General features: G+C 41.5%; 1 protein-coding gene across 1 annotated transcript; it reads right to left on the bottom strand.

Annotated features, from left to right (window-relative positions):
- Positions 1-8: 8 nt before the first annotated feature.
- Positions 9-26923, bottom strand: Nkap (NFKB activating protein). The gene is made up of 9 exons (XM_052170974.1): positions 26339-26923; positions 22620-22700; positions 12986-13056; positions 12660-12800; positions 9961-10024; positions 8001-8110; positions 7836-7911; positions 6772-6921; positions 9-3010 (listed from the first exon to the last, which is right to left on the bottom strand). The coding sequence occupies exons 1-9, from the start codon at positions 26716-26718 to the stop codon at positions 2836-2838; spliced, it is 1248 nt and encodes a 415-aa protein (XP_052026934.1). The 5' UTR covers positions 26719-26923; the 3' UTR covers positions 9-2835.
- Positions 26924-27299: the final 376 nt, after the last annotated feature.

The raw sequence follows: 27299 nt of genomic DNA, 5'->3' as shown, positions 1-27299 counted from the left end.
ACAGCATATCAAACCACATAATATTTATTGAATAATAAATTCATGGCACACAATCCAACTGTGGTTTTGTTTTTATTCATTATCCATTCTGCAATAAGTTGTTTTCTGTTTTTGAAATTTTTTCTCAACACTATATCATGATTTTGGAGTCTGGCAAGCACTGAGTGGAGTTTTGAACATTACTAAGGTTTGGCCACAGGCCCTTAGCTGTTTGGTCCTTCTCTCTGTCTACCTCCAAGCTTGATGGACACTTTTATGGGTATCTGGATTACAAAATGGCAACAGTTCTATATCTCACTCTAACAGTCTGAAAGGATCCACCGCTCACAGATCTCTTCTCCTGTCAGATGAGCCACACTGCTAAACTCTGTAACAGGATTTTGATATCTAGAACATCCCACCGTGCTCAGGATTGCAATGAAGCAGGGGTGGGTTGGTTACCACCTTTACTTGCTTCTGGCCTTATTTATGTCTTCACACTGGATCATCATGTATTCCTAACTTCCCAATGGGACTCCTATACCTGCTCACACAATTTTAAAATACCAAAAGACAACATTACACTACACTTCAAATGACAAAGACATACAAGGAACACAGAACACTTACAACAATTCATGTGGTAGGACTGAGCAATTTCTCTATTTTTACTATTATCTTTGTACAACAAATAAAAAAGGAGAGAAAAATCCTATGAACAACAGGCAAAGAGGTGAGAAACTAGGTAAGTCTCTTTAGAAAACAAAGTATTTAAATTACAATAGTTCTACTTAGATTTTACTCGGGCCTAAAGAACTATAACGAATACAGATAGAAACATAACCACTATCTTGTTCACTGGGAGTGTAACAAAGAAGGAATTCCTGGTTTAACATTTTGTTTAATTATAAGTCTGTGTGTGTGTGTGTGTGTGTGTGTGTGTGTGTGTGCTTCTTCCTCTGTAGACCAGAAAAGATTTGTTTTTGTGAACAATGGCTGACTTAATGCTCAGATGACAGAACAGTTTGAAGGGATAATTCAAACAAGCTAAAAATAAAATACTTTTAGCCCTCCATTTTTAAAGGACCTGCTACTAAATATATTTCTAAGAATGATAGGTTTTAAAATAAATTCCTGTTTTTTTCATTGACTGTATATACTCTGTGGAGAAGAATCAAAAGAAAATCTGAAATACTTATACACTACAAAATGCTGCATTGAAACTACATTTTCTATTAAAAAAGAAAACCATTCATACAGTTGCTAGGAGCCAGTTAAAAAAAAAATAATGCCCCTTCGGAATAACTTTTAAAGTAGAGATTATAAACTTTACATTGTATTACATGAGGAAGTGTATGGATTAATAAGACTTCCAACTTTGGAACCTAGTTTCCATTAGACTTTAGGAAACTATAGACGTATCAGACTGAGAAATATAAATACAGTGAAATAATTTCAAGTTCAAAGATCACAGACTTTACTACATGCTAACTGCTGCTTAGTTCAGCAGTTGTGGGTTAGTAACACATTTTCCCAGAACATATATTAAACTTTTCAAACAGTGATGAAGTGAGGACGGTTTCTACAAAGTTAAGGATTAAAGTCATGATAGATATAAAAAGCTGAAGAGCTTAACAATGTTTAAAATAAACTATAGCGAGGTACTGCGGCATACCTCTAACCCTAGCACCCGGCGGGCTGAGGCAGGGGGACTCAGGGAGTTCTGGGCTACATAGTGAGACTCTGTCTCAAACAAGAAATTTGGTAACATAAAGGACATAATTGAAAATGTTTAATATTTTCCTTTCATCATCATGAAACAGCTTAATTAAATACTGACTTATTATATTTTCCCTTATTAGCACTCTTGATACTCATTTTTAAGATATTATCCTGTATTAAACACCAGCTTAGATAGAAATAGTATTCTTATATTGGCACAATAGACTCCCAAAACTGCATCTGAAATTTTTTTGCACTGCTGGGGATGTAGCTCAGGGCCTCATAAGCACATGTTCTAACTCTGAGCTATACCCTAGCCACTGAAAGAACAATGGTAAGTAATCTACCAGAACCTGAAACACCTACTGCTCGCATTTTCTATCCACACATCTGTGAGTTAGCCATTTGGTTTACTTGGTTTTTAGAGTGGAGGTAGAGTTAGCCCAATATACATTTCTAGGGTTGACTATAGAAACAAGTCAGTTTTCAAAGTCCAGAGTTGCTGTGTACAGCAAGCCCTTCATTTTGTTAACAGACATGGCCTCCTAAAGAGTTTCTGTCAAGCCCATTTGTAACACATTCAAAACAAGATGAAATTCCCAAGTTTTGCTGGGATAGTGGCAGACACTATGTGGGGCTAATAATAGTCACAGCGGATCATGATGTGAGGTTTAAGTTTCTCATTCATCTGCCACTTTCTCTCTATGCCACCTTCCTAACATAGCAGGACTTCATTCAGAATCTGGACTTTTAAACCAGAAGGCCGGGGTCAGTCTTTAAAAGCCTCAAATAACTTACTAATTATATCAACAAGCATCTTTTATTGATGGACTGAAGAGTTAAAAAGAAGGCACAGACGCCCTGAAAAGCCATTTTGTAGCACAACAGCCTTTTTGGCCAGGCCTGGTGGCGCATGCCTGGAATCTCAGCACTTGGAAGGTGGAGGGAGGCAGGAGACCAAGTGCTCAGAGTCATCCTCGGCTACAAAGCCTGAGGCCGACCTGGGCTAACTGAAACCACACATCAAAAAATAACTCAAAACAGAAACAAAACAATAAGCTTTTTTGATTATGTCCATAACCCACAATTTCCTTCTTGATGTTAAAAATATCCACTTGTAAAGTCAGGAAGTCCTCACTTGTCATCCTTCCCTTTGGTCTTTCTGTACACCATCTCTCGAAAGCTGGCCAGAATCTTGTTCTCCCTCTTTCTTCTTTCTTCTTGGTTAAAGGACGCAAGGGCTCTCTTCTCATCAGCACTGTAGATCTGGTTCTCTTTCCGAAGTCGAACAGCCTCCATTCGGCGATGCCTGGAGACAAATTGTATTTTTGACTTAATTTCATGCTATTCCTATAGTATGTTGTCACTAATCCTTTCTTAATATAGAATCTTCTACTTAAAAGGTGGTGATAAACACTGGAGAAGGGTTATTAAATGACCTGTATTTTACCTGTTGAGGTTTCATTTTCCTTTGACTTATTTCCAGTATTCAAATAATGATCTCCAATGTTTCACCAACATAGGAGATATTGTTAATTTCAAATACTAAAGACAAATTCTTTTTTTCTTGGAAGATGGAGGCAGGAGACCAAGTGTTTAGAGTCATCCTCAGCTACAAAGCCTGAGGCTGACCTGGGTTAATTGAAACATCAAAAAATAACTCAACACAGAAACAAAACAATAAGCTTTTTTATGTCTAGAACCCACATTTTGGTTAATAAACCGAAATGGGAAACTTGTGAAATGTTTTAGATGATTTTGTTTTGGACAGGGCTTCATTAAGTAGCTATAGTTATAACGGAGTGCTCTATGCAAACCAGGCTGGTTTCAAACTCATGCAGATCCACCTGTTGTGACTCCCGAGCACTGGAATTAAAGGCGTGTGGCCAACACGCCCAGACAGCAATAGTGGGATTTTTGTCTTTGGGAAATCCAGAGCAGGACAGATGAGAGATTTACCTTAATTAATCAAGTGGTACAGTAAAGTTTAATTTTACTGATACAATGAAGAGAATCAAGTCTAAATCTATAAGTGAAGAGGCATTCGGTGGATAGTTTAATTTCCTTAGAATCCAGAAGTGTCACACAGAAAACAAAAGGGGGATTCAATCTAAGAGATCAGTAAAATATAGGGACAGAGGACATTTTTGAAGTTAGATTCAAAAGGTCTGCTAGTCAGAGAAAAGCATTAATGACCCTGTTTGTGTATGCATACATGACCCTACATCATCTGTTCAAGAAACTTATCTCTAGAAAAAAAAAATAGAAAAGGGCCAGGCAGTGGCGGCGCATGCCTTTAATCCCAGCACTCTGGGAGGCAGAGGCAGGTGGATTTCTGAGATCGAGGCCAGCCTGGTCTACAGAGTGAGTTCCAGGACAGCCAGGGCTACACAGAGAAACCCTGTCTCGAAAAAAACCAAAAAAAAGAAAAAAAAAAGAAAAAGGAAAAAAAGAAAAGAAAAAGAAGACAAGAGGAAAGAATCATTTCAGGTTGGTGTGGAGGTGTCTAGGGATAAAATGGGAGAGCTGAAGAGATGGCGACAGATGCAGGCTATTTCAAGTACTGTGAGTGCTCTGTGAAGTCATAAGGAACAGAAGGCAGCACAGTGACGCTCCAGTGAGCACCCACATGAATGCCTCTAGTCTGTGGGAAAGATTTTCTCTCGAGTACCATAGTGTGGTGCTGCTTGCTCATAATGCATACAAGAGTCTGACTGTCTAAGAAAATGTCACATTGTTTTTTCAATGTATTAATGGGTATACTAGCAGAAGTGTTTAAGAGGTTCTGTGGTACCACATCCTTTTAGATATTTGGCATTGTCAGAACTTTGAACTTTTCCTATTAAATGTGTACAAAACAGTATTTAACTCAGGTCTTGACTTCCATTTCCAGTGGCAACATCGTTTAACTTATGTATAGAACATATGTATTCTTTTGATAAATGGCTCTGTCATTTCCCCACATTTCTTTCATGGGTATTTAAATATTCTCACTACCAACACTTTATCAATTGTGTGTATTGCATGAATCTTATATGAACCTAGAATTTTCACATTTTAATGTGTCTTTTGATGGACACAAGTTCTTACTTTTAGCCTAGGCAAACTTCTGGGTAGCACATTTCTTTCTTTTGTTTAGAAAACACTTTTTAATCTAAAAGACACCCTCTCTGAAAGTACTTAATCTAGCGGCACTGCCTGTTATATAAGGTGATTCAGTACCCTACGTTCTTTTAAGGGATGGATGATGTTTTCACTATACCATTTTCTGAATATTTGTTTCTGCCCAGATCTGACATGCTATCTCTCATACACCAAAATTCCACACATGTACAACTGGCTTTTGGCTCTGCATTTTATCCCACTGACTATTTAGGCTAGACTAAATGCTTCCGAAAGCCTGCACGCTCCTTACGCTCTCATCTTGCGTGGGTCCCATCTTATTTTCCTACTGTTTTTCAAACTAACTTGGTGACTCTTGGCCTTTCAGTTGAACAAATACTTCTAGAACCATTTTACTAAGTTTCATAAACTGCCATGATTTTGATTGAAATTTTATTGACTATAAATCTGAGAGAATTGACTTTACAATATAGCTATTCTACCATGCTATATCTCCATTGATACAGATCTTTTTTAACGTTTACTTTTATTATTACTATTGTTTTGATTTTCAAGACAGGGTTTCTCTGTGTAACCCTGGCTGTTCTGGAACTTGCTCTGTGGGCCACCCTGGCCTTGAACTCAGAAATCCACCTGTCTCTGCCTCCCAACTGCTGGGATTAAAGGCATGCGCCAACACCGCCCAGCTAATGTTTTAATTGATTTAATTATTTTATGTATATGAGTGTTTTGCCTGAATGTATATCTGTACCTCACATATGTGTAGTGCCTGCAGAGGCCGGAAGAGGGCTTCAGATGCCCTGGGACTACAGTTACAGGCATGAGGGTGCTGCGCATTGAACAGCTGGTGCTCTAAACCACTGAGCCATCGCTCCAGTCCCTTAATGTTTCTTCAAGGCTTAGTTTTTCCTGTGAAGGTCTGGGGACTCTTTTATTAGGATTGATTTCTAAATCACTCAGATTCTCAGATAAATGTTTAATTATATTAATATATTAATGATGTGTTATTTTATATTTTCTAGTTCCCTGTTGCTGAGATTTAGAAACACAACTGGTTTTGTAATGACTTTATATGCAACCATTTGTTATGCCTCTGAAGAGTCTGAGATGTAAACAATCATCTCAATGACAAAAAGAGCTATGCTGAACCCTCCTTACTGATCCTTATGTCTCTAGTGATTTGTCCTCGTCATATTGTGTCATCCTCAAAAGTGATGTTAGTTTTCAGACATCGAAGATTCTGGAGATACCTCAGAGGTTCCACACATATTTGTCTCTCGTACCAATTGGAATCAGTTTTAACTCTTTGAATGGATACTTTGTAAGGTTAAAGAGCCAAGTGTGATTTTAGTCCTGCTGCCCTTACTCTGAGTAGTCAAGTATTTTGTGATTCTTCTACAATTTTATTTCCTCATGCTAAATCTAAAATCTTTCATGATCCTTAATTGATATTCATTCCACAAATTCTGGGCCTCTGAGAAGTGGAAGCAAACTCAAAAATCAAGAAAGATTATCTTATGAAATAGTTTACCTCACTACTGGAATCCCATATGCCCCTATGACAGATGGCTTAACTTAAACTAACTGTATTTACCAGAGGAAAAAAAACAGTATCTAATAAAACCAGTATCTCATGTGTGTATGTGTGTGCGTGTGTGTGATAAAACCAGTATCTCGTATTATGTGTGTGTGTGTGATAAAACAAGTATCTTACGTGTGTGCACGCGTATGATGGCAGGTGTATACAGAGGCCAGAAGAATACACAGAATGCCCTGGAACAAAGTTACAGGTGGTTGTGCACTATCTGACACAGGTACTGGGAACAGAACATGGCTCCTCTAGGAAATAGTTACTTAATAAAAACAGATCACCAAAATATAATTCTAGTAGTAAGAAAGAAGGAAAAAGAGCTAATCATGGAAATTGACTCAATGCCGAGAAAATACCTGCTACCACTCATTACGTAGCCGGAACACTCAAATGATGCGATCTCTTCACTTGTCAAGCCGATTTCACCTCTTCTCGGGATGCGCTTGCCAGCTTTCACATATTCAGCCATAGCTGCACCTTCACCAGGTAACAGAGCGTGGCCATAGCTGCAAAGGGATTCAGAATTCACAAAAGGGTCACCAAACTAGCTCCACAGAAAATGACAGCACAAAATGTTTTCCCTCTGACAGCAGGAAGAGTAAAGTGCTGAGCAGTAGCGTGCTTGATGTGAATTTCTGAATTTATTATAGGATGCTGTACTATGACCTGTATCATTAATGGAGAAATGTATAAGTCATTTGGAAGAACTGATGTACACAAGCGTAAATTTACATTTTATAATTGTGCATTAACTGATCAGGTATAGTCAGTATTGTTTCTACCCTCAGCTCATTCACTTAAAAAAAAAACAAATAAATAATATATCACAATATAACTTATACCAAATAACACCATCCAGTAAAAATTATCTTTTGCCTTTGATTAAAATAGATTTTAAGAGCAATTCAGTGATGTTTTCTTGTATTCCTATTAAGCTTGAAGCTTATAGCACAAAAGTAATCTCTATACTTATGAAGTTTATGTATTTACTACACTATAAGTTAAACATAAGTAATACTTTGCATGGGCTGCCAAGAAGGCTCACGGGGTAAAGGCATTTGTTTACTGTCAAGTCTTTGGAGCTAATTTAATCTTGGTACCCATATGGTGGAAGAAGAGAACCAACTCCTAAAGGTTAGCTGTCCTCTAACCTTCATGTTCCCCCATACAAAATAGCCCAGGTTGGCCTTAAGATCACAAAGTAGCCTCGAAAAATCCTGAATGCTGGGATCACCGGCATAAGCACCACACTGAGCTAGATAAAGTGCTTTAGATACTGCAAATCCACTGCTGCTGGCTGTGGGCTGTGGGCACAGCTCAGTGGCAGACTGCTAACTTACATGAGCACACTCAGCAGAAAACAAAACAACCTACAACAAAGAAAACCATAAAACCCCCACAACCATACGCTGCTACTCACTTCAAGGGCTTATCATCTTGGGAGGTAAGTGTTTTGGGAGCCTCTGGGCCGATCAGATCTGATGGTTCTTCTGCCTCTGCATGAAATACATGAAGAAACACATTCACATCTTGACTAATCAGTTAAAGTTTGAATTGCTTTGAGTTAGTCAATACAAGAGCCTACTTGATCGATCCTTCCAAGGATTCTCTAGAAATTCTTCTTGGGACTCTTTAGAGCTCGAATCACTGGACTCTTTTCTATTTTTCTTAGACTTCTTTTTCTTGTATTTCTTCCTGCATGGGGTTATAATTTAATACAAATTAAGTATTCTCATGTTAAAAGGCATTATTACTTTTCTTTATAATAAAAAGTTTTTTACAGATTTATTTATTTTTATACATACTGGTATTTTGCCTGCATCCATGTCTGTGTGAGTATGTCAGATCCCCCGGAACTGAAGTTACAGACAGTTGTGAGCTGCTATGTAGTTATGGGGAGTTGAACCCAGGTACCCTAGAAAAACAGCCAGTGTTCTTAACCGCTAAGCAATCTCTTTAGCCCTAGACATCCTCAGTTTTCATGGGAATGAAAAGTTTACAAAAATTATCTAAATTCCTAGCTTATTTAAACTTTTTAATTCAATCTTCTCAGTTATCCAAATAGTAATATTTTGCTATTAACAAGAAATGACTAGGGGCTGGAGAGATAGTTCAGTGGTTAAAAATACACTGTTTTTCCACAGGTCCTAGGTTCAATTTCAATCTAGTGCCCTTTTCTGGTATGTGTAAAGACAGCTACAGTGTACTCAAATAAAATAAATCTTTTTAAAAAGGAAATGACTAAAGAATTAATGAAATACAGTTATCATACAGAATGGTAATGGAAATAGAGTAGCTTAGAACCTAACTCTCAGGCAGGAGGTGGTAGTTTATGTCTATAATCTTAGCACTTGGGAGCTAGAGGCAGGAGAATTAAGAGTCCAAAACCATCCTATGCTGTCCAGTGAGCTTGCGGCCAGCCTGGCGTATACAAGATTCAGTGGCTAAAGAGATGATCTTACAGCCATGAGTGCTTGATGCTCTTCCAGAGGACTAGAGTTCATATCCCAGCACCCACATCAGGTAGCTCATAACTACCTCTGAGTCCAGCTCCAGGGATCTGAGGCCCTCTTCTGGCCTCTCCAGGTACTTGTATGTACATCTCACATACATAGATGCATACATAGACTTAAATGAAAATAAATCTTTAAAAAAACATAAAACCCCAAATACAAAATAAGCACAAAAAACAAAAGGCAAAAAAATAAAAAAATAAACCAGGCAGTGGTGGCACACGCCTGTAATCCCAGCACTTGGGAGGCTGAGACAGGCAGATTTCTGAGTTTGAGGTCAGCCAGGGCAGCCAGGGCTACACAGAGAAACCCTGTCTCAAAAAACAACAACAACAAAAAATACACACACATAAAAGGAAAACAAGTTCTCACTATTGTGAGCATTAATAAAAATGTTCAGTGTGATGGATTAAAATATATCAAGTATGTTTAAATATCAGCATTCAAAGTAAACTACCACTGTTTTGCATTCTCAATGATATAATAAATCTAGACAATGAGCAGCAGTGTTTATTAATATGACAGAGACATTAGTTGCCTAGTGATGGTAGTACACAGCACCACCTGGAGAGTATTCCTGGCCAATATTCCAATTTGAACCTTGCCAATGTTAAAACCCCTAAATGTCCAGGAATAGAAATGACAGAAAAACATGCTAATTCTCTCTATACTTTAACCACTATAATTTAGGGACATTATTTGCATTTTGATTTGAAGAAACTGTAGGAAAAAACTGCAGAGTACTGACTGCTAAATTCTTATGCACAAAGTTCTTTTTTTTTTTTAAAGAATACGCTTTAGAGGAAGGTACTAAACTATGGATTTATGAAGAAAATCATAACTCCAATTAGTTCCAAAATAAACAGAGGGTGGTAGACACTACCCAGTAAGAAAGTGACTACGCGCGCGTGCGTGCACACCCACACAAACAAACACACACACACACACACACACACACACACACACACACACACAGAGTGGATCATTATACTCTTTTATATAATCTGCTTTAAAAAGAAAAGAAAAACTGACCCTCTTCTTTTCTTCTTCTTTTCCTTTTTCTTAGCTTTCTTTGCTCTTCTTTTTGTATCTTCATCTGCAAATTAAAGCACATTATTATTGAAAAAAACTTCTGAAGTTCAAAAGTGTTAAAAATGTTTTAACAGATAAATATTCTATTCTCACAAATATTCATTTTTGTTAAAGAGTCAAAGAAATTGAAGTCATAGACTAGTAAGATGGCTCAGTGGTAAAAGTGCTTACTGTCAACCCAATGGCGTGAGCTTGAAGCCTAGAACTCTATGATGGGAGGGAACTGACTCCTCTACGCTGTCTTCTGAGCTCTCCACACACTGCCTATTGCATGTAGGAGTGCGCACACATAAACACATACAATAAATAAATGTAAAAAATTAAAGTCACACTAGGTATTAATTTATTCACTGCAGTGCCGACATTGGTTAGGTAGGAATGTATCCCATTTCAAAGAGGTACATGTAGAAATGTTTAGCCAAGGAATGGTGACTTAAGTTACTTTGAATAACACAGCAACTCCCATGACCCCCATATTTTAAGCAATATGTCAAAATAATGAATTTTCCTGAAATTTGTTAGTTTCATAGTGAAAAAAACAAAACCAAAAAGAAACAGCTCTGTGTGTGTGTGTGTGTGTGTGTGTGTGTGTGTGTGGCAGAGGAAGATGATGTCTTCCAGAATCTCAGTGGACTGAGAGATGGTAATGAAATGAGTGTGATCTGGATGACAGAGCAAAGCAGGAGCGCTCCGTGGATCCATAGGAGTCTGAAAAGCAGCCAGTGCACCAGCAAGACGGCTCGGCAGGGAAGGACGCTTATTGCTGGGCTTGAGTTCGCTACCCAGGACCCGCAAGATGGAAGGAGAGAAACTTCAACTCCTCAAAGTTAGTCTCTAATTTCCATACATATACTGTAGTGTGCACATTCACATACAAACACACATATACACAAAATAAATGAATAAAATGTAATGTAAAATATGGCTGATTTGGAAAGGTAACTGAGGAATGGTTGACAGGGAAGAGGTAACTCTTGAGCTCTTTGCTTTTTAACTCAGTTGATTACAAAAGCACGGTATGTTCAGTGCTGCACTGAGTAAACCAAGGGACATGCAGGGAATAACTGGCTCTGAAGGCAGAGGGCCCACTGGACCATGTAACACACACTATTAAAACTGCAATATACAGGCAAATGGACGGAACTTGAGAGTATCATCCTGAGTGAGGTAACCCAGTCCCAAAAGGACATGCATGGTATGTACTCACTTATAAGTGGATATTAGATATAAAAGACAAGATACCCACATTCCACTTCAAAGATCCAAAGAAGGTAAACAAAGAAGGCCCAAGCAAGGATGCTTGAATCTTCCTCAGAAGGGGGAATAACACAGTCATAGGAGGCAGATGGAGGGAGGGAGCTGGGAGGGAGAGGTGGCAGGGAGAGTGGGATAGTCCGGGATCAGGTATGGAGAATGAAAGGAAATCTGCAGCGTGACGGAGGCATCTCAGGGACATACCAGAGACCTGGGATGGGGAGGCTCACAGGAATCAATGGGGTGACCTTAGCCGAGACTCACAGCATTGGGGAGATGGAACCTGAAGAGGCCACCTCCTGTAGCTAAGCAGGAACCCCAGTGGAGCAATAGGGACACCAACCCACCCACCAACCCAAAACTTTCAACCAAAATTTATCCTGTCTACAAGAAATGTAGGCACAGGGCATGGAGCAGAGACTGAGGGAATGGCCAACCAGTAACTGGCCCAACTTGAGACCCATCCCATGGCAAACACTAATCCCTGACACTATTAATGATACTCTGTTATGCTTGCAGACAGGAGCCGAGCATAACTGTCCTCTGAGAGGCTCCACCCAGCAGCTGACTCAGACAGATGCAGAAACCCACAGCCAAACACTGGAAGGAGCTCAGGGACTCTTATGGAAGACTTGGGGGAAGGACTGAGACCCCCCTCCCCCCGCCCCGAACAGGATAGGAACTCCACAGGAAGACCAACAGACTCAAATAACCTGGACCCTTGGGGCTCTCAGTCTGAACCACCAACCAAAGAGCATCCACGGGCTGGACCAAGGTCTCCCCACACATATGTAGCACACGTGCAGCTCGGCCTTCATGTGGGTCCCCCAACAATTAGAGTGCAAGGGATCCCAAAAACTACTGCCTGTTTGTGAAATCCATTCCCCAATAGGACTGCCATGCCTGGACTCATGGGAAAGGATTTTGCTTAGCTCACCAGAGACCTAATGTGCCAAGGTTGGGGGATACCCAGGGGCACTTCCACCCTCTCAGAGTAGAGGGGATGGGAGGAGAGGGACTGTGTAAGGAGGGAACCAGAGGAGGGCAGTGATTGAGATGTAAAGTGAATCGAAAAATTATAAGTAAATGAGTAAATAAATAAATTGGAATATGTTTAAAAAGTTGAGGGGCTGGAGAGATGGCTTAACAGTTTAGAGCACTGGCTGCTCTTCCAGAAGTCTTGGGTTTGATTCCCAGCACCCGCATGGTGGTTTACAATTGCCTGCAACATCAGTTCCAGGAGATCTGGCGTCCTCTTCTGGTCTCTACAGGTATCAGGACTACACATGGTGCACAGACAGGCTTGCAGGCAAACATGCATCCACGTAACATTTTTAACAACTAGAATACATTCTACGATTTGCACAATGATCTGGCTTTCTTACCACTGGAGTCTGTGTCAGATTCTGAGTCACTGTCACTATCTTCAGAATACTTTTTATGTTTTCTTTTAGATGACTTTTTCTTTCTCTTTTTCTTGACTCTTTCTTTTGAATGACTAGATTTCCTTTTCTTCTTCCTATCATCTGTTTTAAGTACAAAAGGGAAATTAATTTCTAAAGAAGTATTTCCAACCATCTTACTATATTTGAATTACTAAACAGGAATAGCTATTTGGTAGTTTGAGTAAAAGCAATGTGTACTGTTAAATTATTTCTAAACATACTTTTGAAACTTATGAATTAATAAGTACCATATTTTACAAAGTTACCTTCTGAACTAGATGCTGAAGTAGTACTTTTCTTTGGTTCTTCATCTTCTACTGGTGTATGTTCATCAGAGCTGAATTACAGAAAATGGTTGTAAGAAATATGGACCATGGAGAATTAAAATATGTACTTAAAATTTTCAGTAACAGCACTCATTGTGTAGGAACCTTTAAAGGCAAGCATTATTATTATTATTATTAAAATTTTATATTATTATTATCACCATTATATTTTATCTTATGTGTTTAGGCATTTTGCTTATATGTATAACTGAGCCCAGTCCCCACAGAGGCCAGAGAAGGCATCAGATCCTCTGGGATTGGAGTTACAGAGCAGCCTCTCTGTGGGTGCTGCAGTTCAAATCCAGGGTCCCTGAAGAACAGTCAGTGCTCTCAACAACTGAACTCACTCTAGACCCCAAAGGCAAGCATTTTTTGTAAGAATATATTCAACCGTGTACCACCTTCATAATAATAAAATGACATACTTACATAATGCTTTTAAGTTTACACAGTACCATTAAAATGTATAATATTTTTATTTTCAGAGGAAACTCACAAGTTAAAAGTTGAGAAATGGACAAAGTCCTAGGCAATTGCTTCATCACCAAGCTATATCCTAGCTCCATATGTTTAAGTAGGTGAAGGATAGGTGCTAGAACAATTCCCATCTCCTTGGAAGTACAGACTTTATAAAATAAATTCTGAAAGTAATTTTTTGTTTTGGGGTTTAGAAATATTTTTATATTTCATTTGTTTAAAGCGCGCGCGTGTGTGTGTGTGTGTGTGTGTGTGTGTGTGTGTGTGTGTGTGTGTGTACACTACTCTGGAGGTCAGAGAACAATTTTCAGGATTTGGTTATCTCCTTCCACCCCATGTGGGTCCCATAGATCAAACTGAAATTGTCAGAGTTGGCAGCAAGCACCTTTACCTGCTGAAGCAGCGCACTGGTCTGGATAGTTTTCTTTTGAGACAGATTCCTGGGGTTGAACTCTCTGTTGCTAAGGATGACCTTTGACTCTGACCCTCCTGCCTCTACCACTTCAATCCTGGGATTATAAATCACGCACTATCACGTGTATTTAGCACTATAGATCAAACCTAGGGTCTTAAGCATTCTAGATAAGCACTTTACCAGCTCTTGAGTGTGCCCAGTACTTGCATAGAACTTGAGTTTGATTCCTGGCACCCATGCTGGGTAGCTCACAATCACCTATTGATGTCCCTGGCCTCTAGAGACACCAGCACCTAGATGCACATACCCATGGAAAACCACATAATACACAACACTAAAATAATAAAAAGAGCTAGATATGATGATGTACGCCTTTAATCCGAGCACTCAGGAGGCAGACGAAGGTGGATCTCTGGGAATCGAAGTCCAGCCTCATCTTCACAGTGAGTTTTAGGCCAGTCCAGGGCCACATTGTAAGACCTTGTCAAAATAGTAAATAAATATTTTAAAAAATAATTCTTTGGGACAGCCTTTAAAAAATGAAAATGCTTTGGTGTACCAAAGGAGTGTTCTCATATTGTGTCATCTTTTCCTTTAAAGTTTTGAAGATCACACATGGAATAACAAATATTATCTACTGCTGGGGACAGCAAACAGACAGGGACTGCCTGCAGTAGGCCAGGATGGAGACATCTCAGAAGCCCGCAACAGCTCCTTGTAGAAAAGGATGGTGTCGCAGGGCGGTGGTGGTGCACTCCTGTAATCCCAGCACTCTGGGAGGCAAAGGCAGATGGATTTCTGAGTTCGAGGCCAGCCTGGTCTACAGAGTGAGTTCCAGGACAGCCAGGGCTATACAGAGAAACCCTGTCTTGAAAAACACCAAATCTAAAACAAACAAAAAATCGAAAAGGATGGTGTTTGGGACCCTGAGAAGCAGGAGACACATCCCTCCAGGGGACCCACCATCTGAAGTAAGGGACTGCCTATCAGTCTGCCTGGATGGAGACATCTCAGTAGCCCGGGACAGCTCTTTGTAACAACAGTGGTTCTCATTTCTCCTAACCTTAGCCCTGGACAAAGGCTGTGTAGATTTCATTTGTGCGTGACTGTTTTTCAGTTGCCCTTGGTGTGCATAATTATTCTATTATATCTGACTTTCCTACTTCTTTCTCCTTCTGTGCTGGTGGATTCTGTGAAACTAGATGTTCCCTGATGTAATGATTCTAAAACAATTAAAACCTGAGGCATGGGACACAGCACAGTCCTAATGGCCCAGGTGCATGCTATGTGTTCTCATCTTAGAAACAATGTAATAACTGCACAATGGTAGCTCCAGATTAATGCTTGACTTGCAAAGAATGTTTGACAAATTATTAGAAAATGAATTAGAGGGGCTGGAGAGATGGCTCAGTGGTTAAGAGCACTGACTGCTCTTCCAGAGGTCCTGAATTCAATTCCCAGCAAACACATGGTGGCTCACAACCATCTATAATAAGATTTACTGCCCTCTTCTGGAGTGTCTGAAGACAGCTACAGGGTACTCACATAAATTAAATAAATAAACCAGAAAATGAATCAGAGTCAACACTGGGACCCCAAAGGAAAAAAATATTAAAGTTATGAAATAAGTTCTGCACAACATTTGAGAGTGGTTCCTGGATAAGCACGTATAGAATATGTAAAATCTTATATTAGTAAAACTAAGTCAAAACACTGGGACTCTTAGGAGAGTCATTGTGTGCAATGTACAGAAGCAGAAAGCTAGGGGAACTACCGAGTTAAGGGTTAACTTGATTCTTTCTGGCCACTGCCTGGCAGCTTTGCCCATGTCATTTATCATTAGAGCTTCATAGGAAAATGCAAGGAACTGGCCTCAGAGCTCTGAGCTCTGAAGTATAATAGTTATACTTAAAGTTTAAATAATGAGAAATTTGCAATTATTATTATTTTGGCTATAGGCCTGAGAATGGGGAAGTTTGAAGTTTTGGGGAACAAATGTAATTCTTGATTCTTTGTGGAATGTGGTTATTCTTTGGAATTTGATTTGGCAATGGTTATACAATGTCTTTTTTCTGCTTTTTGAGCATCAATAACAGTCTGGGGCAAGAGAAAGGCAAGACAGCATGTAGAGAGCATGTAGAGAACATGCAGAGAGCATGTAGAGAGTATGCAGAGAACACGTAGAGAGCATGCAGAGCACATGTAGAGAACATGTAGAGAGCAGGCAGAGAGCAGGCAGAGAGCATGTAAAGAGCATGTAGAGAGCATGCAGAGAGCATGTAGAGAGCATGAAGAGAGCATGCAGAGAGCATGGAGAGAGCATGTAGAGAGCAGGCAGAGAGCATGGAGAGAGCATGTAGAGAGCATGCAGAGAGCATGAAGAGAGCATGTAGAGAGCAGGAGCAGGCAGAGAGCATGGAGAGAGCATGGAGAGAGCATGGAGAGAGCATGGAGAGAGCATGCAGAGAGCATGCAGAGAGCATGAAGAGAGCATGTAGAGAGCAGGAGCAGGCAGAGAGCAGGCAGAGAGCATGGAGAGAGCATGGAGAGAGCATGGAGAGAGCAAGGAGAGAGCAAGGAGAGAACATGGAGAGAGCATGGAGAGAGCAAGGAGAGAGCATGCAGAGAGCACGTAGAGAGCATACAGAGAGCAGGCAGAGAGCAGGCAGAGAGCATGGAGAGAGCATACAGAGAGCATGGAGAGAGCATGCAGAGAGCACGAAGAGAGCATGCAGAGAGCACGAAGAGAGCATGCAGAGAGCATGAAGAGAGCATGTAGAGAGCAGGAGCAGGCAGAGAGCAGGCAGAGAGCATGGAGAGAGCATGGAGAGAGCATGGAGAGAGCAAGGAGAGAGCAAGGAGAGAACATGGAGAGAGCATGGAGAGAGCAAGGAGAGAGCATGCAGAGAGCACGTAGAGAGCATACAGAGAGCAGGCAGAGAGGAGGCAGAGAGCATGGAGAGAGCATACAGAGAGCATGGAGAGAGCATGCAGAGAGCACGAAGAGAGCATGGAGAGAGCATGTAGAGAGCAGGCAGAGAGCATGGAGAGAGCATGGAGAGAGCATGCAGAGAGCATGGAGAGAGCATGTAGAGAGCAGGCAGAGAGCATGTAGAGAACGAGTAGAGGGCATGTAGAGAACAAGTAGTGAGCACATGAAGAGTGAGTGAGAGCGAATGTGGAGAGCATGAGAAGAGCGTGTGAAGAGTGAGTGAAGAGGGAATGTGAGGTGTGTGTGAAGAGTGTGTGTGTGAGTGAGAGGAGAGTGCATGTGGTGTGTGTGTGAGAGATGTGTGTGAAGAGTGTGTGTGAGTGAAAGGGGAACACACAGAGGTGTGTATGAGCAAGAGAGTGCAAATAAAGCAAAGAACACAGGAGAAAAGCAGAATGTGCAGGAGAATGCAGAGTGTGCAGGAGAATGCAGAGTGCGCAGGAGAATGCAGAGTGTACAGGAGGATGCAGTGTGTGCAGGAGAATGCAGAGTGTGCAGGAGAATGCAGAGTGTACAGGAGGATGCAGTGTGTGCAGGAGAATGCAGAGTGTGCAGGAGAATGCAGAGTGTACAGGAGGATGCAGTGTGTGCAGGAGAATGCAGAGTGTGCAGGAGAATACAGAGTGCGCAGGAGGATGCAGAGTGTACAGGAGGATGCAGAGTGTACAAGGGAATGCAGAGGGCACAGGAGAATGCAGAGTGCGCAGGAGAATGCAGAGTGCACAAGAGAATGCAGAGTGCGCAGGAGAATGCAGAGTGTGCAGGGCAATGCAGTGTGTGCAGGAGAATGCAGAGTGTGCAGGAGAATGCAGAGTGTGCAGGAGAATGCAGAGTACGTAGGAGGATGCAGAGTGCGCAGAAGAATGCAGAGTGTGCAGGAGAATGCAGAGTGTGCAGGGCAATGCAGAGTCCGCAGGAGAACGCAGAGTGTGCAGGAGAATGCAGAGTGCGCAGGAGAACGCAGAGTGTGCAGGAGAATGCAGAGTGCGCAGGAGAATGCAGAGTGTGCAGGAAAATGCAGAGTGTGCAGGAGAATGCAGAGTGTACAGGAGAATGCAGAGTGTGCAGGACAATGCAGAGTGCGCAGGAGAATGCAGAGTGTGCAGGAAAATGCAGAGTGTGCAGGGCAATGCAGAGTGTGCAGGAGAATGCAGAGTGTACAGGGGGATGCACAGTGTGCAGGAGAATGCAGAGTGCGCATGAGAATGCAGAGTGTGCAGGAGAATGCAGAGTGTACAGGAGAATGCAGAGTTTGCAGGAAAATGCAGAGTGCGCAGGAGAATGCAGCGTGTGCAGGAGGATGCAGAGTGTGCAGGAGAACGCAGAGTGCACAGGAGAACGCAGAGTGTGCAGGAGGATGCAGAGTGTGCAGGAGAATGCAGAGTGTGCAGGAGAATGTAGAGTGTGCAGGAGAATGCAGAGTGCGCAGGAGAACGCAGAATGTGCAGGAAAATGCAGAGTGCGCAGGAGAATGCAGAGTGTGCAGGAGAATGCAGAGTGTGCAGGAGGATGCAGAGTGTGCAGGAGAATGCAGAGTGTGCAGGAGAATGCAGAGTGTGCAGGAGGATGCAGAGTGTGCAGGAGAATGCAGAGTGTGCAGGAGGATGCAGAGTGTGCAGGAGAATGCAGAGTGCGCAGGAGAATGCAGAGTGTGCAGGAGAATGCAGAGTGCGCAGGAGAATGCAGAGTGTGCAGGAGAATGCAGAGTGCGCAGGAGAATGCAGAGGGTGCAGCCTCAAGCTGTGAGCGAATGGGCGAGAGAGAAACAGAGCAGAGAGTGAGAGAAAAGAGAAACTTTAAGCCTTGAGAAATTGCCTGTCAGCTTGTACTCCAAAATTAGTCTGTGTATATTTATTATGCGCCTTCCAGATATCCCTGCTTCCAGTTGAGAACTCCAATCCTGTGTTGAGGCTGGACCCCGACAATCTACCAAAATATTCTTAGGGTTTCTTTTAACTCCCGTTTAATGCATTCAAGTATCTATCTATAAGAACAAGTTTCACATAATACTGCTTGATTGCTCTGACACAAATTATAGCTTTCTTGTTAAGCAACACATCTTCAAAATTGAAGAGTGGAGCTAGGCATGGTAGCATATGCCTCCAACCACCACAGGCAGACCTCTGAGTGTGAGGACAGCCTGGTCTACAGACAGCCAGGGCTACACAGAGAACCCTTCTCTCTTGAGGTGGGGTGGGGTGGGCATGAAACAGGAAGAAGAAACTTCTGAGTAGCAGCGAAGAGAAAATAAATAAAATAAAGAAATAAATATGGGGGCCAGCAAGTTAAACATGCTCGCTGTGAAGCGGGATGACCTGCGTTTGTCCCTTTGGATCCATACTGTGAAGGGAGAGTAACTCCCACCTGTGTGCTATGGTACACCTGTCACCCTCCCTATACAATATTAAAAAGAAGTAAAAAGTAAAAAATATGGACCAGTAAAAAGCGCATGGCCTTCAGAGTATTGGATATAGAAAGCTTCTTTTCTTTTGTTCTTTTTTTTCCTCTTTTCGATATAGGGTTTCTCTGTGCAACCCTGGCTGTCCTGGAATTGTTCTGTAGATCAGGCTGGAATTACAGGTGGACATCATCACTGCCCAGCAGGAAACATTTTTTAAATGCCAGTATACTAATGTTTAAAACTCTTGGTGACCTTGATGAAATTATAAAAAAGATATAAACAAATGGGATGAAGATGTGGCCCAGTGGTTAAACACATCGCCTGCTTCTGCAGAGGACCCAGGTTCAGTTCCTAGCACCCACAGAGGAGCTCACAACCATCTGTAAGTCCAGTTTCAGGGGATCCGATACTCTCTTCTGCCCTCTGTGGGCCCAGGGCTTACATGCAGTACACTTAGATATAATGTAGGCAAAACACTTATAAAATAAAAAAAATTTTTTCAAAAAAAATATAGGCATAGGCAAGAAGTTTCTAACTAGGATGCCAGTTATTCCCTAAGTCCCCAGATCAATGAATGGGACCTTGTATGGCAAAGGAAGGCAGCTGAGTGAAGAGACAGCTTACAGAATGGGAGACAACCTTGCTACCTATTACATCTTACAGAGGAGGATAGCAAGAATGTACACGGGGGTGGGGGGGTGGGGAGGGGGGCTGGAGAGATGGCTCAGTGGTTAAGAGACTGCTCTTCCAGAGGTCTTGAATTCAATGCCCAGCAACCACATGATGGCTCACAGCCATCTGCAATGGGATCTGATGCCCTCTTCTGGTGTGTGTGAAGACAGCGACAGTGTATTCAAATAAATAAAAATTAATCTTTAAAAAAAAAGAATGTAAAAGGAATACAGAAAACTAAACAAGAAATCAACACAATTAGTAAATGGGCTAATGAAATGAACAGATGGTTTTCAAAAGATAAAATACAAATGGCCAATAAACACAAAGCAATGTTCAACCTCACTCTCCATCAGGGAAAGGCAAATGAAAACGACACCCAGTCATCTTACGCCACAGTCAAAATGACAGTCATTAAGAAAGCGGCCAAGGACAAATGCTGTTGAGGATGCAGAGAACAAGGGGGCCTTATAAACACCAATTAAGCTTCTATGGCAATCGGTATCAAGTTTCTCAAAAAACAAACAAAAGATCCTCCACAAAATGGAGCTATAGCAGTCCTGGGCGTCTGCCTGAAGGACTGAAGTCACCACATCACAGACACATTCACACAGCAACGTAAACTGCAGCTCTAGCCACAGTGGCACAATTACCGGATCAAACTAGGTAGCCAACAACAGAGGAATAGATTTAAAATGTAGTATATGCACACAGACGGAACATTTTCAGTCAAAAGAAGAACGGAGTTGCATCACATAGGGGAAAATGAAGGCTCCAGGAAATAATCATATTGAGCAAGTTAGGCAAGTCTCAGAAATACGAATTTTGCCAGGCGGTGGTGGCACATGCCTGTAATCCCAGCACTCTAGGAGACAGAGGCAGGCGGATTTCTAAGTTCAAGGCCAGCCTGGTCTACAGAGTGAGTTCTAGGACAGCCAGGAGTATACAGAAAAAAACGTATCTCGAAAAAACCAAAAATCAAAATACCAAAAAAAAAAAAAAAAAAAAAGAAAGAATTTCATGTTTTACCCACATTGCATATAGGCACATAAAGTCATATATGTGTATATAAAATGAAAGAAGAAAAGAAAGTGTTTTGGGGAGCAAAAGGGCCACATGGGGTGGGGAGTATGGAGAATGAACAATGGGATGTCTGTATGAACTCTGTTTTTCATTTAGGGGCTGGGGAGTTAGTTCAGTTGATCAACCCTTTGTTTCATAAGCACAAGGCCCCAAGTTCAGATCCTTAGTACCCACAGAAAAATAATGGGCAGGTTGGCACTCACCTGTAACTCCAGCACTGGGGAGGAAGAGACAGGAGTAACCCTAGGTCAACCAATCCAGATCATCAGATCAGCACCAGGTTCATTAAGAAACTCTGTCTCAAAAATTAAGGTGCTAGACTGGCAAGATGCCTTAGCAAGTAGGGGCCCTTGATGCCAATCTTAAAAACTTGAATTACATTTCCCTGAACCCACATGGTAGAAGAAAACCAACCTGCTACAAGGTCTCTGACCTCCACCATCTCGTGAATGTGAACATGAACGTGAGCAGGCACAAGCATGCATGCACACACAGACACACAGAGCGAATAAGTCAATGTAAATTAAATAAAATGTAAATAAATGCAAATCAAATGATAAGGTAGAGATCACAGAGAATATCTGACTTCAACTTCAGACTCCACATACACTTTCCCTCGGGCACACTCTTTTTTTTCCCTGGCTTTTGTGTCTGCTTTTCCCAGCTGTCTAGCTCATTTCCCACCCTCAGGAGCGCCCTCTTATGGAAATGCCTCCTTTATATCACTTTAAAAAAATTAAACTCTTTGTTATACTAACACCTAGTAGTCTGATAGTGGGTTAATTGAAAAAACAAAAACAAAAAATACTAAGTATATTATTTTTAGTAATGAATCATTAATCTTTAATAGGAAACTGGTGCTTTGTGAGTTTTAATTTAAAGACAGCAACTAAGCCAGGCACCGTGATCTGTGCCAGAAATTGCAGCTTTCAGGGGGTGAAGGAAGGAAGACTGCTCTGAAAATCCTGCCTTGGCTGTTACACAAAGACTTCTCGATAGCCTGGATTACAGAATGAGACCATGTCTCCAAAGCAAAACAAAACAACCAACCTACACACACTCACGCACGCGCGCGCGCGCGCACACACACACACACACACACACACACACACACACAAAATGAATGTGCTAAAATCTTCTAGCAGTATCTGTAATAATTACCCATGTTCCATGTTTTTTTTTTAAATATAAGGGGTAAAATAGCAAAAATCATAAGAAAGCAAAAAAATATATATCTGATAAGTACTTGAAGCTCTTCACTTAAAAATTTTGACAGTAGGGCCGGTGAGAAGGCTCAGTAGGTAAAGGCGCTTGCTGCTAAGCCTGATGACCTGAGTTCAATCCCTGGGACCCACATGGTGGAAGGAGAGAACCGACTCCTGCAAGCTGTCCTCTGACCTCCACCTGTGCACATACACACATGTACAAATAAATAAAACGTAAGAAAACATAATTAAAAAGTATTTGACTGCAGGCCAGGATTTAAACAAATGCTATTGACATTTTAAAATGGTATTTTTTTTAACACACTTACTCTGGTTCAGGATTCTTTGGAGAAAGTCCCCAAACTTCAGGAGCTCCCAATTCTCCAATCCTCTCTCTTTCACTTAACCTCCTAAAAGATAAATATTTAAATTATAACCCAGTGGATGGACTGTTTCCTAAATGTATAATAAGAAACTTAATAGGAGTCAAGTCTTCTGGTATTATTTTCCTCGTATATCTTTTGAGACAGGATCTTACCATGTTGCCTAGGCTGGCTTTGAACTCCTGAGCTCCTGATCTAGCCTTCCAAGTAGCTGGAGCTACAGAAACACCTGAATTTATCTATATATTTAAAAAGTTATTAAAAACTTGGTTTAAGCCAGGTGGTGGTAATGCATGCCTTTGATCCCAGCATTTAGCAGGCAGAGGCAGAGGCGGGCAGATCTCTGTGAGTGTGAGGCCAGCCTTGACTACAGAGAGTGTTCCAGGGCAGCCAGGGAATAACAGAGAAACCCTGTCTGAGGGCAGGAGGGTGGGGGAGAGACTTAGTTTAACTATAAACTCATCAGGTAGGACTTAATGTTCTGATAGTAACTGGTACCAACTGTAGAGTGCCTCAGCAACCGGGCAGAACGTCGAGGACATCCGTTTGCTGAATGTGTGGCACAGGTTCTCAATGTCCCCATTTCACTGTAACATTTGACAGGGAGTTTTATATTTAAAAATACACTCATTTGTTTATGCATGTTAGAAACATAAGGAAATCGTGATTAGAAAACTTTCAGTATTCAGGAACCTAGGAATTAGTGAAGATAAGGATGAAATGAAAATAAAGGGGATTTTAGAAAGGAAGAAAAATCTTGACAAAAACTCTCCTCATGCTATATAAGGTTTATTACCAGTTTTCCTTTTAGATCTTTCTGGAGGAGTACATTCTCTACTCTTGGGAGGGCACTTTTTTCATTTTCTGTATGTGACTAATTCTGTTTTAATATTTACTATCACTCATAAACTTAAAATACAAACTATGAGCTGGAAAGTTGGCTCAGGGGTTAAAAGCTCATACTGTTTCTGCAGAGGACTGGCATTTGGTTCCTAGCATCCAAGGTGGTTAGCTCTTGGTTGCCTCTAAGTTCAGCTCCAGGAAATCTAGTGCTGCTAGCCTCCTAAGGCATTACAGTGACGTGTACATATCCATACACAGACATACAATTAAAACTATAATAAAAAAAAGCTGGTGGTGGTGGCTCACGCCTGTAATCCCAGCACTCTAGGAGGCAGAGGCAGGTGGATTTCTGAGTTCAAGGCTAGCCTGGTCTACAGAGTGAGTTCCAGGACAGGCCAGGGCTACACAGAGAAACCCTGTCTCGAAAAAACATATATATATATAAAAAAATAAAAATAGCACTGAGTGTGGTGGTGGATGCCTTCAGTGCCAGTACTTGGGAAGCCAAGGCAGGCAGATCTCTGTTTGAAGCCAGCTTTATCAACATGAGTTCTAGTACAGCCAAAGCTATATATAGTGCCCTTTGTCTCTATCCCCTCCACCCCAAAAATAAATAAAATAAAAATAACTTTTTGAAGAAAGAAGTTAGCCTGAATTCCTTAAAGTTTAACAGCTTAAGACTCACATTTAAAAATTACTACAAAAGATATAATTGGCCTTTCTTCTTTTTTTTTTTTTTAATCACGAGAAAAGGTATTGATAACTACACAGAGAGAGACTTGGAGAGTTTTGTATTTGGTCAAAAGGGATAATTTAGAAAGGGATACAACTGTTTGTAACTGCTAGGGGAAGAATACCTGCCCAGCCTTAAAGAACACATAAGTCTCATGTCCATTGCTCCTGCAATATGTTAAAACTTTTCATTTTAAAACACAAAGTATAGCCGGGTGGTGGTGGCACACGCCTGTAATCCCAGCAATTTCAGGCAGGCGGATTTTTGAGTTTGAGGCCAGCCTGGTCTACAGAGTTAGTTCCAGGACAGCCAGGGCTACACAGAGAAACCTCGTCTCGAAAAACCAAAAACAAACAAACAACCAAAAAAAAAAAAAAAAAAAAAACCCCACAAAGTATAAGGCCCAGTACCATATCTAAGACATAATTTTAATAGACACAATAAACTTCGTAGCATCTAAAACTACAAATGCAAAGCTCACTCAATCATTAAACATTCCAGTAAATTCTTTAATCCTCTGAAACTGGATCTCATGGAGCAGAGTCTAGCTAACCTTCAGCTCCTGGTGGGTCTGACCCTCCCTCAGGTGTTGGGATTAGAGACAAGATCCTGGCTCAGCATTTGCTTTTCCACTGAGGTACTCCATGGGTACCAGACCCTAGGTCTCTAACAATTCAGGACTGGTTAACTGTTTCTGTTTCCATGCACTTATGGATGTTATTACAACCTAAAAGCCTTGTTACTAATTTCCCTCTCCCTCTTCTGGGCTGCTGCTCCAACTCAGGGCCTCAGGTTTGCTAGGCAAGCACTCTTCCCGAGTTACAGCTCCAGCTTCTACGAACTATTAATGATGAAGTGAAGCTCAGAAAGGTCTCACTTGCCCAAGACTATCCTACTTCACGGTAAGCAAAACCTTCACACTCAGGCAGTGCAATTCTGAAACTTGCCCTTTTTATTGTTATACTTTATTTCTTCCCCTGTTTGGAAAAAAAAAAAAAAACCCAAACAAACATGAAAGCATCTCTCAAATGTAAGAAAGGTAACTTGACCCTCAATTCCTGTAATACTTGAAATTTTAGCATTTTTAAATACATGATACAGGGTCTAGTTCAGTGCCTAAGACAATTTCTAACAAACATAATAAGCTTCATACATATTAGATACTATGACTAATGCACCAATATAAGCCTCGCTCAGGGTATCACTCTACTTCAGGCCTATCTTGAATTTACTCTGTATTACAGGCTGGCCTCAAATTAATTGTGACAATCCAACCTCGGCTTTCTGAATGCTAGAATTACAGGAGCTATCATGCCCACCTTTTGAATTTAAATATTTCTTGAGACAAGGTCTCATGTAGACCAAGGTGGCCTTTGTCTTAAATTTGCTATGTCAATGAGAATGACACTGTTCTGATTTCTCTCGAGAGGCTCATAGCTGTTGCCAGTAAAGGTTTGTGAGTCTTTTTAAAGTAAGAACTCCCATTAGAGGAGATCCAATCTTATTCCCACATTGGCTTTTATGGTCAACATGGCTGAGAATACTTTACAAGACTTTTCCCAACATAGCCTCATCTAATTATTCTTTTTCCTCAGTGCCAATACATATACTTAATTACAATTCCCAATTCCCTGCAAAACTTTTCCACTGAAATATCCTCTTACCTCAAATTTTTCTGTTTCTTCGTGCAACAAGAAACAGCTACATGCCTACCAAGAAGCAGGCAGTACTAATTTTGTGATCAATAAAAATCACAAACCTCTATTTCAGTTTAGTGAGAAATAAAGACAGGTGCACGGATAATGACACCAAGGAATACAATAGCGCTGAGCCTCTTAGTGATACCTGTCAGCAAGCCAGGAGGGAGAAGTAGGTAGTGGGAAACCAGGGCCCTTTATGAAGGAGTCTAGGAATGAATGAAAATTTAAGTTAGAAAGCATAAATAAAAAGGCCATGGGGTGGACTGAAGAAAAAGATGAAAAAGGTACGAAGAGGGTGGGAAGCGAAATAAAAGAGAAAACAAAGAACGATAAGCTGAATTCAAAGGCAGGCACAATCGTCCAAGAGGGGGTGCGGCGATCTCACTCACTTCTGCCGCAGACTCTCCTCCCTTTCCTTGTCCAGCAGGCTAGGCCATGGCTTGTCGCCCCCGTAGGGACGCGAGTAGCCGCCATAATAGGCGGACGAGGATGCAGAAGCAAAAGGGCCACTCCTCTGTGCAGAAGGCCGTTCTCGAGAACGCGATCGAGAGCGGGAACGGTAAGATTGGTTTCGAGAGCTTTGGCTGAAGACACTCAGCGAATGGCTGAGGCCATTCCGGTCACCGAACCGAGAACAAGAGCGCGAGCGTGACCGGCGACACCGCGGAGAGCGGGAAGATTTGATGGATTTGGGGCTCCTCGACGAACTGCGACGCTTTCCCCCAGAGGCCTCCCGTTCAGGGCTACGCGAGCCCGACACAGGCGCCATGGTGGTGGGAACTGAACCCACCAAGGGGCGGGACAAGGAGGCGCTCTCGCGACCCCCAAAGGGTCTCGGATATCTAGGATCCTAGCGCTTGCAGCCGATCAAATCAGGAAAAAAAAGCAAACAAACAAACAAAAACCCAACTTGAAAACAGTTCCGGGTACAGCGGTAAACCCCTTCCCCTGGACCCAGAGTCCTTGCCGCCAACAGGAAGTGATGTGTGTGTCTCTATATAGAAGCCGGTCAGGAAACTGAGGCCACATTCTCATCTAGTTCCTACTGAGGTTTCTGAAAACTAAACTGCAGAGGATACCTGAAAGAACTTTGCAACAAAAGCAGCATGTATTTTATTGAGTAGCCATATAAGCAACACCGTTAATTCTTTCTTTATTTCGTGTGGGAGTATATTTGCCTGTATAGTGTGCGCGTATGAATCTGTGCATGTATTACAACCCCAACCCCCACTTCTTTTTAAATTCCAAGCAAAGGGTTTAGCTTTAATCTAAGATCATTGTTGCCCAGTTCACTTAGAAGGTACACATTCTGATAACTTCAGTTTGTTATACTCCGATTAATTTAGCGAC

The sequence above is a fragment of the Apodemus sylvaticus genome, chromosome X (assembly GCF_947179515.1).
Source record: "Apodemus sylvaticus chromosome X, mApoSyl1.1, whole genome shotgun sequence".
Taxonomy (NCBI): Eukaryota; Metazoa; Chordata; class Mammalia; order Rodentia; family Muridae; genus Apodemus; species Apodemus sylvaticus.
This window is presented reverse-complemented; position numbering and strand designations above follow the sequence as displayed.

Excerpts from the sequence above, each read along its gene's own strand:
- Nkap (XM_052170974.1), bottom strand. The coding sequence starts at position 26,718 with ATGGCGCCTGTGTCGGGCTCGCGTAGCCCTGAACGGGAGGCCTCTGGG. Across the intron at positions 13,057-22,619 it reads CCAAAGAATCCTGAACCAGA|CTCTGATGAACATACACCAG; the intron begins GTAAGTGTGTTA and ends TCTGTAATTCAG. Across the intron at positions 8,111-9,960 it reads AAGAAGAAGAAAAGAAGAGG|GAAGAAATACAAGAAAAAGA; the intron begins GTCAGTTTTTCT and ends AACCCCATGCAG.